We start from the raw sequence: 18,971 nt of genomic DNA, 5'->3' as shown, positions 1-18,971 counted from the left end.
GATTCACTTACCTTGACAGTGATAGTCATGTCTGCATGTTGTAAGCCAGAGGTCGATAGACATCTGGATCAGGCCTGGGAAGTCATGGATTGACTGAATCATGGGGTATGGTGCTGTCACTACTTATGCAGGACCAAAGTCCAAGCCTTTAAGTCCTTGGTGCTCCAGTCTTGGTCTCAAACAAAGGATCTGTGATGGAGACTTAAATCTTTCGGTACCAGGTGTCATCGGAGAATCCTTGACTATTGCTGGTCAGACTGTGTCCAACGAGCGGTTCCTGAGAGACAGATGAGATTTGTTGCCTGAATAGTCCGTGAGCATCAGCTGCAGCTGCATGGACATGTGGGTCGTTTTCCTGATGCTGATCCTACTCATGAGATTCTCAGCGAGGGAGCAAATGGGCCAACCATGTGCCTCGTGGTTGCAGCAGGTTGATTGGCATCTCAAGATGGGGATGGGCCAGGCATTTGCCTGGAGATGGCCAGATGGAGGTCCCTGGAGTATTGGTGGAAAGTGGACGCAGCGACATGCTGCTCCGGTGCATGCTCCCACACCCACCTGACCAGACCAGAGAGTAGAGGGAAAGCAAAGCTGTTCAGTAAAAATCATGTCAGTGATGGCATAGAACACTGATCTGACTACGATGCAAGAGCAACATATCTTGTGCTTTGACCTCATTGTGGGAGATGCCACAAATGATGAAAGCTCAAGATGCCACAGATTCCAGGTGACAGATGTAACGATGGGGTGCTGCCCCATGGGGAAGAGCAGTACTCCATTGAGCGAAGGACAAAAGGTCTCGTAGGCTGACCAGTTCTGACTTCAAGGAATGACAGAATGCCCAGTCTGGAGGCCAACTTCATGATACATGGGGTCGCCCAGAAGAGTTCATGGCTGACGTTGAGTCTTACATCTTGAAGACGCTGAACCTCTTCCAGTGGCTGACCATGGAATAAGCAATTGATGGATTCCTTTGACAAGCCTTCCAGAGTTCCATTGAACACACCAGCATCTGAAAAAAATCCAGTTCTGTGGAAAATGACATTGGTCTGTCCATCAATGGCTCAGCAATTTTGAGGATTCAGTTGAAGGAAAAAAAAAAAAAAAAAAAAAAAAAAACAGATTGCCTTAAAATACATCAAAAGCAATATAGCTACGCATCTCCCACAAAAAAGTCAACAGCAAAGGTGTGCCACAACAAAGGAACCGTCCCCATCACAGCATCTGGTCATTGCACGTCATCGTTTGTGGTGATACGTTTTCCTGCCAATTAACAATTCAGAGGGCTTGCAAATAATCATTTTCAGAATAAAAGGGTTCAAAAAAAAATAAAAAACACCCCGTGGCTTTCTCGTATAGAAATGAGAGTTTTGACAAGTGTTACAACCAAATTAAATTTATTATGCGGTAAATGGCAATAATATGTCACTTGCAACTTAAACAATTGTTATACCAAGCAAATGGCTTTGCTTGAAGACCGAAAAATTTTGGTTCGGAAACGAAGTGCAATTGTCCCACAATAAATAATGGAAAATAAGCTCCCACATAACGAAGGAGGGAAAGCTATATGTAACCCCTTCATTAAGTGGTGGATACCTGTATCTATCTATAATTCCAGCAATCTGTGTGTCTGACCGCCGGTCCGATCTCATTGAAGCTTGCCAGGAATATTGCCGGGGACCCACGGCTGTGCCTTTGAGGTTTGATATCAATCAGACGAGCGGTTCCCAACTTACGGCCATTTATCTGTCGACCAATGACAAGACACGGTGCTATGACGTCATGAATGACATCACAATTAATGTTTGTTTTTCTTTGCACGATCGACGGTCCAATCTGATTGAAACTTGCCAGGAATATTGCCGGGGCCCCGCGGATGTGCTTTTCAAGGTTTGATATTAATCGGACGAGCGGTTCCCAAGTTACGGCCATTTATCTGTTGACCAATGACAGGACACTGTGCCATTACATCACGAATGACATCACAATTAATGTTTATATTGCACGATTGAAACTTGCCAGGAATATTGCTGGGGACCCGCGGATGTGCCTTTGAGGTTTGAGAGAGAGGCTGCACATACTGGCACGCACCTACGGGCCCGCACTAGTTTAATACAAGACAAGAAATGACAAAGCAAGAGACAAATCCTACACTCAAATTGGATGAAATGGTTAGGCCTCAATTTAAGCATCACAAGCTCATCGACAGCAAAAATAAATAAAATGAAGCCCACCTGCAATGGAGACCCAGCCCCCCTTTTCCCAGTTTAAAAAAAAAAATTCAGAATGTATTTTGACAGTCCAATAATAAAGTGCAGACAGCATCAAACAAGAACTACAGATTGTTGGACGAAGTTGTCAACGTATCAGCCCACAAGGAGAACAGTATTCAGAGGCAGAATCAGTGGTGAAGCAATACGAGTGATTTGCCTAAAATAATAAAAGTTGCATGGGACCAAATCCTTCAATGATGGTCCTTCAAGCCAAATGGAAATACACCATTGTCAAAACAGATGGATAGAACATTTTCAAAATAGTGATGGATTTCAGAATCAGATCCAACGAATGCACACAACATCCCATCCCATTCCTCAGACAGTTATTTCCAAAGGCATGTTCAGAATAAACCCATCCCCTTGTCTGGTGAGATTCCAACTGTGATGCATTGGAGAAGGGTACAGAATATTGCCTTTCTTTTGGGATAAACTCTTTATGACATGATTTTATGTTAGTTTTCATTTCTGCATGAGCGATATTCACCATTCGTTCACGCGAGAGACAGCCGTTAGCCCAATGTAGACTCATTCTATTCCCCTTCCAGAAACATTGGCTTGAACCACTGGTTACAGCTCCTTGCCATTCCTGCTGGTTCTGCCCGGTACCCGATTATTGGCATTCCTGAGGGTGACGACGTAACGTCGATTGGTGTTCGAGCCTGTTTGCGGGTGGGTGCACGGCGAGGCAGGGCGCTGGCGGCAGACCAAGGCACGCTCACACATTTTGGGTTGTTTTATTGGATGCACGACGACTTCTGCCTTGGTAAGCTGAGACCGGATTTCTTTTCCTGTGAGCGATTTGCTGGGTACCCTTGTCTGATGTTTAATTGTCAAGTAAGGCATAGTGATAAGCATCTACTCTATTTTTCGAAAATGCTTGAGATTATTTTGATCGATTTGAATTCATCTATCTACACTACAAGGAAACAAAAAGTTCTGTTTATCTATTTTTCTTAATAATAACTTCCTTGTTGAAGTTTCAACCTGTCCATGCTTGTCCTTTCCTTCCATTGATCCAGCATTGGCCAAACCTAGATAGACTGGGAGGTAATTCCCAAACTAATAAACCTGTCATAGTCAGCGTGCACCAGCGGTAAACGCTCGGCCGCCTTTCTTAAGACCCAATCAAGACAAGATTGGTGCATCGCCAGGGGCGTGTTCCCTGGTCAGGAGACCACATGACCTCTAGTTACACAGCAAATTAGACGGTGGACACTGGAACTTGTGGTTAATTGATTGGTGTTAGTGGTTGTTAAGCAACCCACTACACCACAGATCTGGTTCGTCCAAGGACAAATAAGGATTAACCCCCTCATAATACACTCGATTCCCATGGCTGTAACAATATTATGAATTGACCAGCACCTGAGTCTAGATAGACCATCGTAAAGCTTCCCAAGGAAGGAGACCTCAAAAATTGAAATAACTACAGCAGAATTACATTACTCTGTGCTGAGAAAGGGTTAGTGTCATAATTGTCAACCAAGTCAGTGAAGCAAAAAGGAGTTGCTGTTATAATCTTTAACAGTCACAAAAGCAGCTGATGGACTGCAAGAGGAACAAGCAGGAATTTGCCCTGGCAGATCATGAATCAACCAAATATTTACCCTTACTCAGAGCATCTCAGCTTTGTAAGCTTTCAAAAAAAAAAAAAACAATTTAGACAGTGTTGATCGTGACTTGGTGCAAGATGGACTTATTGCATTCTAAAAAGATTCATAATTATCAGATCTCTAAAGCATCTGAAATTACTTCTGTGCAATTAGCTCTTCAAGATAGCCGGAGACATGACTTGCGTCGGTGACGTCACGGCGTTCATCTCAGGTCGGAGAACAATTATAATCATGGCACCCAACCACAACCAAGACCGATGATAGAGGAGCAACTTGATTTCAATCTGTTATATTTTGAAAACTACAAACCTGCAATTTTTCCATACTTTCAATTAGTCCCAATCACACATGCACAGAAAGGAGAAATTTTTTTATTTTTATTTTTTTACTCCTGCCTGTCAGAGTCAAAGAAAATTGAAAATCATTCCAAACAGGAATCTTAGTTTTTGAAAGAATGTCAAAGGAAAAAGCAACGTGCACAAAGAAAGAGCGTCAGTTTAAGAACGACTAGAAGGGCACTCAGAAGAGCGCATACCTCTGCCACGCAATGCCTGATCCACAAGAACATATCAGGCCGAATACATTTTTGAAATATCATGCGACACAGGACAACTGTTTTTGGCACTCTCAATGGTGAAGAACAACTTCAAAAAAAATCAAAATAATTCTCATATCCGGATCTGGAATCGGATCTTCAACAAAGTTGAAGCCATTCTTCCTCGTCACACACCCAACGTGTCCACCAAGTTTAATCCAAATCCGTCCACAACTTTTTGAGATATCATTCTATATATCATTTTTGGCCCCATCTCAATAGCAAAGAATCACTTAAAAAATTCTTAAGATGCTTGGTACTACAAAACTTCAATATCAACATAAACAGAAACATTTCATGGACAACCATAAAACATACCAAAAAGAAAACCAAAGGTTTTCATTGTGCTCTTCCAACCTGGAGAGCACAAAAAAAAAGAAAAGAAAAAGGAGCACCAGCCCAGAGGAGAGAGCAGTACTCCATCAGGCTGCAGATGAAATATCTGTATGTGAACAGGGGCACCAAGGAAGGACATTGCACGATGTAACATGCAAAGTCAGTGACTGGTTTTGGAGGCCAGCTTGGAAATATGGCTTTCCCAGGAAAGATCATGGCAGCTAGTGAGACCAAGAAGCTTGAATGAAAGGACTTCATGAGGATTGTTGAGAAAGTAGATGGGGTGGGGAGGGGGGAGGGGTTCCAGACAGAACAAAGAAAGTGAGACTGAAATTTGTCAGGATTGAAAGACATGTTTTACATGTTGGACCAGCTTGTCATTTTATCCAGATCTGCAGAGAGTGAAGAGGCCACTGCTTGCCGATCTGAGGGATGAGAGATGGTATGGCAGAGGGTGGAGTCATCAGCAAAGAGAGAGAGGATTTTCCAGAGAGAGTCGGAGAGATCATTGATGAAAACCGGAAAAAGAACAGGGCCCAGAACGCTACCTTGAGTAACTCCAGCCTGGACAGGAAGAGGGGATGCGAGAACTCCATTTAGGGCCACACATTGGCTGCGACAGGAGAGCAAGTCTGAGAGCCATGAGTGGAGATTGCCTTGGATACCATCGGAAAAGAATTTGGTGAGCAGGGCAGGGCACCAGACCGTATCGAAAGCACACGATATCATGGGGGGGGGGGCAAGTGGTCCGCGACAATGGGCCCGAAGGACTTGCATGATGAGACGTTGCCACCTATTTAGATATGTTCTACATATGTCTTGGAACAGGAAAATTGATGTTGCCAATTTTGGAGCTATAAAATGGCAGCCATTGTGAATTCCAAAATGGTTGCCATGATCATGCTTTTTTCTTCAATGAATACAATTATTGCTCATATTTTAAAAATAATATCAAAATTTTATCCCATAATATGAGTGAACATGAATAGGAGAGACATTATGATTTATTGTATGCATATTTAAAATAACGTAATTTTGAATTTCAAAATTGCCACCATTTGAAATGAGCTGTTTATTTATTTAAATATTCTTCTAAATCCATTGAAATGGAGTATTTTTTTTCTTACGTTTGAGAAACTTTGGGATGCCACTTCTAACAGACAATAATATATTAAATAAATTGGCCCTTTTGAGGATCCGTAACAAATAATTAGCTATAGAGGGCAGCATCTGGGTTACCTGCTGCCTCGATGACACCCATAAGCACATGGCATTGGACAGAAGTTTCTGCTGTATTGTCATGCAAAGTGATCAAAGCATATAATGTTACTTAAGGCCCGGTCACACCTTGACGTTTTAGCCAGCGATGGCAACGTATTAAAATGTATGTAAAACGCTGGCTTACGTTGAACTTTTGATGTTTTTTTTAAAAGATTCGGACGTATTCATAGCGACTTGGTCTGATGTATAACACATTGGTAACGGACACAGAACGTTTCGTTGTGTTATAGATAACTTGTACCAACGAATGCTGAACCTGTTGTCGGCCTACACAACCGATGCCCAACGATAGTCTAACATAGGCATAGCGCATTGCACGCATCGCCGAACGATGTCGTGACGTAGCCTATTAAAAGGCTGACGCACAACGATTCGAATCATAACTGCCGTAGAAATGGAAGTGACAACATCGCGGTCACACCTTGGCGATCTTGCCAGCACATGCCGACCGAAGAAAAATGTGTCCAAAAACGTTGGGGCACGTCAAATACGGTATGAGTAAGTTTGGTATACGTGAGTAGAACGCTAAAGTACGCCATCATACGTCGTAGTAAGTAGATCAAGTCAAGAAATTTTAGACATGTTCAAAATTTTTGGACGTACTCGGCGTATGACACGTTCCGCATGCGATGTGGATAAGTTTTACACACGATATGTGGACGCTTACACACGTCCACAAAGGCTACTTATAAGCTACTCATAAGTCGAAACACGTCGCGGTAATGCCTTTTTTACGCGAAACTTATTTCTAACTTATGTTTGACGTGCTTTGAACCAATTCTTTACATAGTCCCAACACACATCGACGTATGTAGACGTATTCCAATGACGTCTTCCGGTCGACAAAAAAAAAAAACAACAACGTGTTTCTAGCTTACAACTGCCATATAAAGACGTGTTCCCAGCGGTTTTGGGAATTGGTATATAAAAATGCTGCTCATAAAAGGGGAACCCAACAGTGTTTGAGTCCTTTTTGAGTCGATGTCCATGTCAGCAGTAACAGTATCAGTATCAGTAGTAGTTTGTTCATGTTGGCAGTAGTAGGTGAGTGTGAGGGGGAGGGTGTGGGTTATGATGGATCGTCCTTGCGTCCGCGTGTAGGAGACATCTTTTCACCATTGTTTGAAGTTCTTCGCGGCTAATTTTTTTATGGGGCTTTTTCAACAATGAGCAATAGCTCGTTTTTACGATTTAGGTCTATTCATAATGGGTTGGACAAATGCACAATGAACTAATAATGTGCATAGAGCGCTTTGATTACTTATAGATACGGTATACCAACGAATAATTATCGTGTAACCGGCGTTCACAAACTATGCCCAACTTATCCATATCGTGCGGCAGTTTATCTTTGCCGGTGACGTGGGGTTTGCTATTCATAGGCTGCCACTCAACGATTTAAATGGCTGCATCTCCACTATTGGAAGTAGACGCTTGCGCTCAACAATTGGATTTTTTTCTTTTTACACGGTACCACTCAGCTATTTTCATTGTTTACAATGAACGATTTAAATTGCTGTCACTCGCCTTTGTTTTTTGACGCTGGGGTTTTGAAATTTGAAGCGTTTCTTCTGAACGTGTTAAAACGCTCAAACTCGACTATTTTAAATAGACGCTGCCGATGGACAATTGGAATCATAGCCAAGCTAGACATCGAAGTGTGAACATCCTCGTCATGCCGAAGAAAAGTTTGAAGAATGCTGCAAATAAGTGTCCTGGCCGTGGCCGTGGACGCTGACGCAAGGACGATCCATTATACCGACGTCTTTCAGCCTATGAGTAACTTAAAAGTAACGTCTGTCGATGTGTGGCAACAACACGTTAATCATAGGTTAGAAATAAGTTTCGGGTACGCTAAACATTACCTCGGCATGTCTCTACTTATGATTAACTTACAAGTAGCATGTGTTGACGTCTGTCAACGATCGCAGACCGTGCATACAACTTGTGGCCAGCGTAGCGGAACGTGCGAGTCATACGCCGGCATACGTCGTGAAATTTCAAGCATGAAAAAAATTTGAGAAAAACCAAAAAGTACAATGTTTAAAGCTAGCGTACAACGACGTATGGCAGTGTTTTTCAGCGTGCTCTCAATGTTATCAAAACTTACCCATAACGTATTCAACGTGTGCCAGCGTTTTAGAAAAAAAAATTCAAAAATCGGCATACGTTGGCTAAAACGTCAATGTGTGACCGGGCCTTAAGGTCAGTTTAAGTTACAGTACTTGTTTTTAATTGTGCTTACATGTCCAGAAAGCTTTGAAAATATATCAGCAAAAAAAAGTTTAAAGAAAGGCTTTTATAATAAGCTAATTAATTAATGTGGAAAGCTTACCACTCATAGGCCTACATCATCCATTATAATCATTGGCAAAGTTGTAACAATAGACTGAAATGTATAAACACAAGCCAGTAGGCGGCGATGGGTCACAGAGCATGGAAACTACAAGATATAGAGCAAAATGGATCTCATATTGCAGATAGGGAATCACCTTAAGATTATGCATCTCAAATCTCATCCAGTTCCATCTACCAATAACTACTCGGTATCCATTTGAATGAAAAGCACCGAAAATGCGGTTTGAAATCGGAAATCCCCAAAGTTCGAGGGGGTGCTGTGGGTGAACAAAGATCTAAATCGAAAATCCGGCTCGATCGTTTGTGCACAATGTATTCCAAACGATGTGTGAATTTTCATGACCATCCGACCATAACCTGAGGATGAGGAGCATTTGGCAGGAAGGCACCTCCAGCTCTCGCATATTATCGATTTTTGCACCAATTGACCTTTGACCCCTGACCTAAGCAAAATTGGTCAATATGTCCTGAGGCAAATTTGTAGTACTCATTGAGTACCATGAACCTGCAAAGTTTCATTCGTATCGATGCACTCACCTGGTCGCAAGGGGGCCTTCAATTTGCCAATTTTCACGCATACCCTAATTGTAGGGGGCGTTGCGGTTAAAGTATTCCATATATCACAAAAACCAGAATATATTTGATAGAGCATCACCTGTAGATAATTCGTGCCACATTTCATAACCCCACGTGGGATAATGGCTTTCGGAATTGATTTTGCATGAACGGTACCGATTTTGAAGGTTTTTTTTGGTTGTTGCTGGGGAACCAAAGCGTCCCTAGTAACCATCACAATTTAAAAAGCACTAGGTCATAAGATGTACCTACCACCTGAGTTTGGTCAAAATCCACCCACGTTTACTACCAATTATGCTGATGACAAACGAACAAACATCCAAACAAGACAATTACTGACAATAAGGGTCACCTATTTCGGCGACCCAATAAAATGTCTGTACATATCTTCCCTCAATAGTATTCAAAACAAATTGCATTTTTCTAAAACACGTCAACAACGCCAACAAAGTGTCAACAATGCTAATGAATTGGTAATTACGGAACGCCATATGGGATGCTCTGGATAACTTTTCAATTAAAATATATCTATTAAAACACAGTATGCTAACATGTAGAAATACTTCCAATCACCGACTCACATAACCACACACAGACACAAACACTACCCCAATACACATTATGGATTTATGTTATTTTTTTTTCTAGTGAACTGACCCACCTTGGAGCAAACCTTTAGATTACTGTGGATGCTTTGAACCACCCGGTGCGAAGTGTACGACATGCACATGGTTGCATTCCCTGAAATACCATCCCCAGAGAACTATGGCTGGAACTTGGTAGATGGAATTTTCATGCCAGTGATGACACATTTGCCTTCAGCTCCAGATGCCGTCACAGATAGTGAAATGCGGATGTGGTCGGACCCGGTGTTCCAGTCACCAATGCAAGTGTAAAAAGAATGGACTGTTTTGCACAGAATTTTGTACATGCTGCAAAGGGGAAGAACTATGCGACAATGCTCCTTCCAACCCCGAAGTTGACTCTGACAATGAAGAGAACAGTGATGATGATGTTTAATATGGCTATGAAAGTAGCAAACTTGCAACAAGTTCATGTAGTTCCATTCTTCATGGTTAAGACTGCATTTGTTGGACATGCAGTTGCAAGGTGTGTATAGTAGATGTGGGTGTGGCTGTGTCTGGGGTATGTGGGGTGTGCACTGGTACTGCGAGCACATGATACTGCATCTCATAAATTTGTTATCCTCTGAAATGGATATTTAAATATTGTAGCTTGTAGAGTTAAAGTCTACAAATTAAGTCCATTGAAGTGACTGTTTATCGTTTTATATACGAGCTAAGGTGTGCTTCTCAGTATCCGAGTACCAGTGGCTTAGGTGAGTGTCGAGCTGTGCAAAAAAAAGTTTGAGAAAAATACCGTCAGGTATCGTTTTTAGCTAACACTTGTTACCACAATATTTAAAGGGGATGGTCTGATTTCATCACATGCAGTTTTCACATTGATTGAATGACTTTGACCCTCTACCCCACCTGTGAAGTTTCATGCTGGTATTTCAATCGTTTTGACAAGAGAGCTAAAAATGTGCATTTGCAAGCCCCATAGAATACTGTGGTTCAACTAATTGGTTGACCAACAGTAAGCAAGTTTTGGTGGACAAAATCCAAACTAAACATCTTGCAGCCCTACAATTTCACAGGGTCAATGAGAATAGCAGCTTTCTTCTCATATCAATTTATACCACGGTCGGTTAAATCTGGGGGCCAGTGAATGTTAGGATGAAGCTGTTGATCGGACCATGGCCCTTAAATTTTAATGCAATTTGTAACTTTTTGGTGGCCATTTTGAATTTCAGGATGGGTGATATCGAATGTAATTTGAACAAAATATTACTTGCATTGATTTTGAAGTGTTAACAACAATGAAAACCTATCATTTTGCTTTCAAAATTGAGGTAAAATACTTTCATTGAAACTAACCAAGCGAAAAATAGTGGCAAAACATCGGCCATTTTGAAATCCAACATGGCTGCCGTCTGCCACACTTCCAAATATGGCAACATGCATTTTCATGTACTTTGGTACCGAGAGAATGAATTAAAATAGTTGGTACCTTCTCATCATGAAAATCCTAAAAGGTGTCCTCTTGCCCCCCCCCCCCCCCACGAATACGTTTCGGGATGTTTGGGACTTCCATTTCACAGTACTTGGACATGTTACATTGAGTGGTGCACAAAACTGCTTCAATAGTGCTAAACTTCTGGAATTTTTTTTTTTTTAACGATCTTTAAAATCATTAGTTTATTTAAATTTAAGTATATACCTGAACACTGCGCAGGGTAACAAGTTCTATGGACTCTCATTTATTATTTTCCCCATTTTGGTCTTTCTTGAAAAAGTCACATGGGATTTGTGAAAGTGGAACACAAGGTTTGCATTTAAATTACATTTGCAGACAATCATGATGAGAAACCACAACAATAATCAAGATTTCAACCAGGTGACCTCGTTTTATGACGAGTTGAAAGACCTGGCCTCTGAACAGCATGCAAGTCAAAAGGTACATCAATGACCAATTGTTCTTTGTGGTCAACCTCATCCCTCAGATCAGCAACCAGCAGCTTCTTCACTCTCTGCAGATATGGATAAAATCACAAACTGGTCCAACACGTGGAACATGTCTTTCAATCCTGACAAGTCTCTCTCTCTCTCCGAAAGGACTGTTGAGACCCCACCAACCCACTTTCTCAACAATCCTCTGGAAGAAGTCCTTTCATTCAACCTTCCGTCCACAGCTCCTGACCACATACAAAGCTTTCGACCGCAGCCTGATGGAGTATTGCTCTCCCGCCTGGGCTGGTGCTGCTGCCTCTCACCTTTTTCGGCTTCACGCTGTGGAAACCAAGGCATTTAGGATCATTGGTATCTCCCACGATGAGGCTGAGTCTTTGGGGCTCTCACCCTCTCACCACAGGCATGTCGGTGTTCTTTCTGTCTTCTACCATCTCCTCTCCAGTCTCGCCCCACCCTGCTCTGTCTGCGATATGTCCCAACCCCCCCCCCCATATTTCCGCAGGGTGCTCAAGGTCTGCCAGCAACCCCCTTCTGGAAAAACTACCAAAATCACGAATCACTGCTCGCTTTCACCCTTTCATTCCGCTTTTTTCCCACCTTTGGAATAATCTCCCACACTCTCCTCAATCCCATTCTTCACTCCAGGCCTTCAAAACAGCTGTTCACCACCACCTCTTATCTTCCCCCATGCAAAACTTTGATCTTTTCTACCACCGTTAATCCACCCCAAACCCACCTCCCTCAAATTCCCTGCTTTCCTTCCTGAAAGTCCTTTAATCCATCTTGTATACCCCATGTTTCCCACCCAATCCCTCTCCCACCCCTCGTAATGTGTTGTGTTAGCGCTCATACGAGCCTCGACAATGTTACAAAAAAAAAGAAAAGAAAAAAAGACTGATCAAGTTTAAACTCCGTTGGACCTTATACTTGCCTTAGTTTGTGGTTGGTGCATAATGTTGATGACTTCAGACCATCTTGGACTGTTCCAACCCTATGATAATTGAATGTAGAATACTGTACACAGCAATGGGATGGTTGTATTTCAAAATAATGTGACATGTAGGACAGAATGGCAACAGTCGATGCAGTTATGGCATTAATGCTTTCGCCAATGGGGTAGAGCAAACAATCATTTTTGAGGAGCGTGATTACTCATTTTGAGTTTGGATGCGAGACAGATCACGCTCCTCAAAATAAATAAATTGGGGGGGGGGGAAGAAATTGAACACACAGTCGAGGCTCGTGGAAGAACTACTACCAACGAGTACACAAGACAAAGGGAACAGTTGAGAGGGAAACGCCAACAGCAGAGTCGAAGGCCAAGATTGAAGCAGACTTGGACAAAAAGGGTGTGGGGAAGAATGAGGGGGCAAGGGAGAATGTATAGGGTGAATACAGAAGAAAACACTAAAGAGGGGAGGGGGGGAACAAAAAAAAATACTTATTGTCATGGAAATCTCGGCATAATTCAGCCAAATTGACCGAACTTCAGATTCCACCAAACATCACCATACGCAAGATGAAGGTGACTAAAAACGGATTGGTAGGAATCGAAAGTGAGTTTTTATTTTATCGGAACTCAGAAGTGAATGACTCCTTCGCGGAGAAGGAATGCCGACAGACAGTGAAAACAACCTCCATCCACTTGTGGCAGAGGTAATTAAATGACTTAAGGAAAATGACTTGGTTATAACTCAGCAGAACAGCCACGAGGTATTTGGATAGCTTCGAGCCAGGGTTTGAATCCCAGCCCAGGTACAAATGTTTGCCTTGGTGTTTGAGGCATGGCGATACATCAATGCGTGTGCCGCTCTTCCGACAAATGTTAAGCTGGGTGTCCCATCTGCAAGCGTTAAAGATCTCACGACTTCATTCACAAAGAGCAGGCAAGTTCCAACCCCTGCAACCTCTCCTCTGCATGCTCCACACATGCCTCTTCTCTCACCTCTCCAATCCTCCTCTTCCCACCTTTCTTACTCCTAAGCCTTCAATTTGCCCTCCTCAGTCTTCCCATGTTATCCCAACTAGTGCAAAACCTGACATGCACATTATACTTTCAGCTTCAATCAGGCTCCATTCAACATACAGCTTGACAGACTAAACAAACTGACATTATGCCAATATATAGTTTCCAAAATCCGTTTGACCGCTTTTTCAAGTCAAAATAAAAAATAAAAAATACTATTCATTACAAGCTACAAAACTGGAGGTTAAAGCAGGGGCAGCATTAGATGGTAATCTCAAGGATGACCTTTCATGAACGTCCCAAGTTGCACCATGGCAATTTATAGCTCCAGTTTGCTTGGTGGACACAATCTATTTGTGAACAGCAATGCAATCCCTTTTGGCAGCCCTTATACTACATCCAAATAAAGTCAAACAGGTATAAAAAAAATATAATTTAAAAAGCCACAATCACAATTAGCAACGTGAACCCCACAAAACAATAACCGGACACCGCACACCTTCCAGGTGCTTCACGATTCCACGCAGGCTGTTGCCGTGTGCAGCAATCAGCACACGCTTGCCAGCTTTGATGAGTGGGGCAATGTCATTATTCCAGCAAGGAAGAGCTCGTCCAATGGTATCTTTGAGGCTCTCGCATGCCGGCATCTCGCTTGCCTTCACATCGGCATAACGACGGTCCTGCAAACACACACCTCACGTGTTACCACTGCTTGAACGTATGGGAACGATCATCTCCATGGATGACTGGATCAGGAGAGAAGTAAATAATCACCTGTGATTGTTGCAAGAAAAGAAAGACAGGTTTTAAGATTGCTTTGTGACTGCAAACACAATATTTGAAAGTATAAACTCTGGCAGAAAAAAAAAAAAAAAGATTTGCTGTGATTAGCAACCTTATCATATTCAAACAACAAAATGATTGAGATAGAGTACATCCAGACAGAAATAATGAAAAAGTGACAAACATCACACTCGCCTCCAAGCTGTCTGGCCTGGGTTTGAATCCTGACCCAGCTACAAAATGTCATCCTGGTATTTCACAGGCATCAAGGTGGGTGCCGAATGGCGTCCATCGGATGGACGTTAAACCGGTGTCCCATCTGCCAGCATTCATTAAATATCCAAGTGTCCTGAGCAGAGAGTAGGCGAGCTATCGCCAGCACTCTGAACAAATGACAAATTTGTGCCCCCAACTTTAATGGAACGTCAGGCCTGGCCAGCCAATTTAGAAAGACTTTTAACCCAAGAACCCCACAACCCCACAAGAAAATGGGGGAAGTTGTGGCCATTAAAGAAGATTTAAGATTGGCAAAATATTATATATATATATATATATATATATATATATATATATATATATATATATATATATATATATATATATATATATATATATATATATATATATATATATATATATATATATATATATATATATATATATATATATATATATATATATATATATATATATATATAACAAAATAAATTACATCACACGAAAATAGAATAAGGTAAATCAAACGTGGGAAAATTTCCTGCCATTGTGGAAAAGCATCACAACCAATTTTTGATTACCCTGTGCAAGTTAACCCACCAACAAGCAATCAATCAAATAATCATTGTAACACAACCTGACAAAAAAACAAACGGCTTACAATTACAAATTGTAATGCTTACTCATTGCAAAGAAACCACATAGTTTTCTGCACATGCAACTTGTGTGCGCGCATAGGGTGATGGTATGTTGTGTTGGTGCAACACAGGCATGATGGGCCAAATGACTTCCATATATTATATATGCTTGTCCACTCTAATAGGCAAAATATAACAAAATGTGGAAATGCAAGTCTTGTTCACACTTGATTTTGTATTAGAAAAAAAAAAGTAAAACCAACAAATTGCTGAACATATGGCCAGGAGAGACACACTTTGTGGATAAAGTTATATGAGGACCCAATCGGCATCAAGTTAAGAGTTTTAAAAGTTTATCAAGTTAAAGCAGAGTTAACCAGACTCGGTGGCCCTATAGTTTGAGCGTCCGCTTGGCTCAGATTCTGGGAGGTCGATGGTTGGATTCTGATCCTGTTGACCCGTCATGGAGATCGAGATTGCTCCGAAATTGCCATTTTATTAGTCTTAATCAGAGGAAAAAAAAACACACATCATATCGGTTGATTAACTGCTAACAGGCCAAGTATTGATTGGTTAAATTAATACATTTTGTGGGTAGCCTGTGCGGGAGCACAGGGTGTTAGTTAAGGGTGCTGGCGATAGCTCGCCTTCACCACTTCGAACACCATGGGATCTTTAAACGTCCAGCAACGAATGCTGGCAGATGGGACACCGGTTTAACGTGTGAAACACCAGGATGGCAGTTTATAGCTGGGTCGGGATTCGAACCCAGGCTAGACGGCATAAAGTTGATCCTGCCAGCACGGATTAATGAAGCCACCTCGTTCAGTGTACACAACACTCGTTGAAACTAAAGCGATTTTCGGACAATTGCGAGAGTCCAGACAAAACGAGCCATCGAGAAGACGGACAAGGTGGTGTAAACCTTGAGAGGTGCAAGGTTCGACCTTGACCTAAAACCTTGAACCGTGCAAGGTTCGACCCAGTGCTGGATTAACCACGAGGCAGACAAGACATGTGCCTTCGGGCCAGCCAAAAATTTTCACATTAAATATTTGTCTTTTTTTGTATTAAATATTTTGTTCTTGAATCAGTTCATCATTTGTCCTGGGTCCATTTCCATGAGCCAGAGATCGAATTTAAATTTTTCAAGCCGTTCTCTAAAATTTCAAAGTGTGCCTTAGGGCCAGCCGAGGCTTAATCCGGTGCAAGGTCCGACCTCGACCTCGGGCGGTGCAAGGTCCGACCTCGACCTCGGGCGGTGCAAGGTCCGACCTCGACCTCGGGCGGTGCAAGGTCCGACCTCGACCTCGGGCGGTGCAAGGTCCGACCTCGACCTCGGGCGGTGCAAGGTCCGACCTCGACCTCGGGCGGTGCAAGGTCCGACCTCGACCTCGGGCGGTGCAAGGTCCGACCTCGACCTCGGGCGGTGCAAGGTCCGACCTCGACCTCGGGCGGTGCAAGGTCCGACCTCGACCTTAAACCTTGCAAGGTCCGACCTCGACCTTAAACCTTGCAAGGTCCGACCTCGACCTTAAACCTTGCAAGGTCCGACCTCGACCTTAAACCTTGCAAGGTCCGACCTCGACCTTAAACCTTGCAAGGTCCGACCTCGACCTTAAACCTTGCAAGGTCCGACCTCGACCTTAAACCTTGCAAGGTCCGACCTCGACCTTAAACCTTGCAAGGTCCGACCTCGACCTTAAACCTTGCAAGGTCCGACCTCGACCTTAAACCTTGCAAGGTCCGACCTCGACCTTAAACCTTGCAAGGTCCGACCTCGACCTTAAACCTTGCAAGGTCCGACCTCGACCTTAAACCTTGCAAGGTCCGACCTCGACCTTAAACCTTGCAAGGTCCGACCTCGACCTTAAACCTTGCAAGGTCCGACCTCGACCTTAAACCTTGCAAGGTCCGACCTCGACCTTAAACCTTGCAAGGTCCGACCTCGACCTTAAACCTTGCAAGGTCCGACCTCGACCTTAAACCTTGCAAGGTCCGACCTCGACCTTAAACCTTGCAAGGTCCGACCTCGACCTTAAACCTTGCAAGGTCCGACCTCGACCTTAAACCTTGCAAGGTCCGACCTCGACCTTAAACCTTGCAAGGTCCGACCTCGACCTTAAACCTTGCAAGGTCCGACCTCGACCTTAAACCTTGCAAGGTCCGACCTCGACCTTAAACCTTGCAAGGTCCGACCTCGACCTTAAACCTTGCAAGGTCCGACCTCGACCTTAAACCTTGCAAGGTTCGACCTCAACCTTAAACCTTGAGCGGTGTAAGGATTGACCTTGACCTTAAACCATGAGCGGTGTAAGGTTCGATCTTGACCTTAAACCTTGAGCGGTGCAAGGTTCGATCTTGACCTTAAACCTTGTAAGGTTCGATCTTGACCTTAAACCTTGAGCGGTGCAAGGTTCGATCTTGACCTTAAACCTTGAGCAGTGCAAGGTTCGATCTTGACCTTAAACCTTGTAAGGTTCGATCTTGACCTTAAACCTTGAGCGGTGTTAGGTTCGACATCGCGTGCCGTTAAACATCGACAACACATTCGGACACACGTCCAATGGAACCGGCAGAGCAGCGGCAGTTTTTCGCGCTCACGGACCTTCGCAATGATCTGGAAGTACGGGTGTTGGGCGTCCATGGGTGGTGGGGGCACGTCGAACGAGCGTCTCCAGATCTTGACCTGCTCCTCGCCGTGCTTGGCCGCAGTCTCGGCCTTGTTCAGACCGGTGAGGCCTCCGTAATGGCGCTCGTTGAGACGCCAGGTGCGCACCACGGGGAGCCACATCTGGTCGGTGCCATCGAGGATGTGCCACAGGGTGCGGACGGCGCGCTTCAGCACGGACGTGAAGCACAGGTCGAAATGCAGACCGGCCTCCTTGACGGCGAGCGCGCCGCGCCGCGCCTCCGCGTCGCCCTTCTCGCTCAGGTCGGCATCGAACCAGCCGCAGAATCGGTTTTCCTGGTTCCACGTGCTCTCGCCATGCCGCACGATCACGAGCTTGTGAACCATGGTGGGTTGGCTTTGTTTAACCGGACCGACGGACGTTGTTAGCGGCGAGCAAGGTAACACAGACACGGAACGAGCGTCCCGTGCGCGGCGCTTATATAGGCCCGTCCGTTCAACGTGATGACGTCACGCGTACCGTCCTTCCCCCGTGGCTTCACTTCACGAGGCTGATGTGAACACTGTGGTTCAAGATTCGAAAACGGACGACGAAACGTCGACATGTTGTGTGCACTTGGGGGAGAGTTGAGTTAAAATTGAGAAAAATAAACAGCGGAGAACAAAATGTGTTCGATCCTTCCTGCAGAACGAAGAATCCATGAGGGCGGTGAAGAAGGCGCTGGCAGGGGTGGGGGTGAAGGATGTGGAGGAGTGAAACACGAAACTCGAGAGCAGAGATTGTGACCCTCGGCGGGACTGATTTTGTGTGGTGTTTGTGTTCTGGTGTGTTACGTCATTAATGAGAGACGTATTTCGAACTGCCACTTTATAACTGCTGGTAGTGATGATCGGGTACGAAGATGTCCCGCTTTGATTGGACACCTGACCCTGACCCATGACGTATTTATTGTCATTCATCATCATCATCATCATCACCATCATCACCATCATCACCATCATCACCATCATCACCATCACCACCATCACCACCATCACCACCATCACCACCATCACCACCATCACCATCACACCACTCCAGCTCTATCTCGTGTTCTCACTCTATCTCGTGTTTTAGCTCTACATCGTACTCTCGTTCTACCTCGTACTCTCGTTCTACCTCGTACT

The 18,971-nt window shown here is 43.7% G+C and overlaps 1 protein-coding gene and 1 long non-coding RNA gene across 2 annotated transcripts in view; one reads left to right on the top strand and one right to left on the bottom strand.

Moving 5' to 3' along the window:
* Positions 1 to 11,148, top strand: part of LOC147015948 (uncharacterized) — a 43,249-nt gene extending 32,101 nt beyond the window's left edge. The window contains exons 2-3 of the long non-coding RNA XR_015049949.1: positions 2,822 to 3,039; positions 9,684 to 11,148. This is a non-coding gene — a long non-coding RNA (uncharacterized LOC147015948). The remainder of the gene's footprint in view (positions 1 to 2,821; positions 3,040 to 9,683) is intronic.
* The window catches only part of LOC147015947 (phosphoglycerate mutase 2-like), a 44,364-nt gene extending 26,088 nt beyond the window's left edge, over positions 1 to 18,276 (bottom strand). The window contains exons 1-2 of the mRNA XM_085848611.1: positions 17,781 to 18,276; positions 14,035 to 14,215 (exon numbers count right to left, since the gene is read on the bottom strand). Coding sequence (XP_085704737.1) covers positions 14,035 to 14,215; positions 17,781 to 18,191 — 592 coding nt within the window. The 5' untranslated portion in view covers positions 18,192 to 18,276. The remainder of the gene's footprint in view (positions 1 to 14,034; positions 14,216 to 17,780) is intronic.
* Positions 18,277 to 18,971: the final 695 nt, after the last annotated feature.

Source organism: Eptatretus burgeri, chromosome 12 (assembly GCF_056783735.1).
Source record: "Eptatretus burgeri isolate ZD-2024b chromosome 12, Ebu_testis_v1, whole genome shotgun sequence".
Taxonomy (NCBI): domain Eukaryota; kingdom Metazoa; phylum Chordata; class Myxini; order Myxiniformes; family Myxinidae; genus Eptatretus; species Eptatretus burgeri.
Note: the sequence above shows the minus strand (reverse complement) of the source record. Positions and strands in the feature narration are given on the sequence as shown.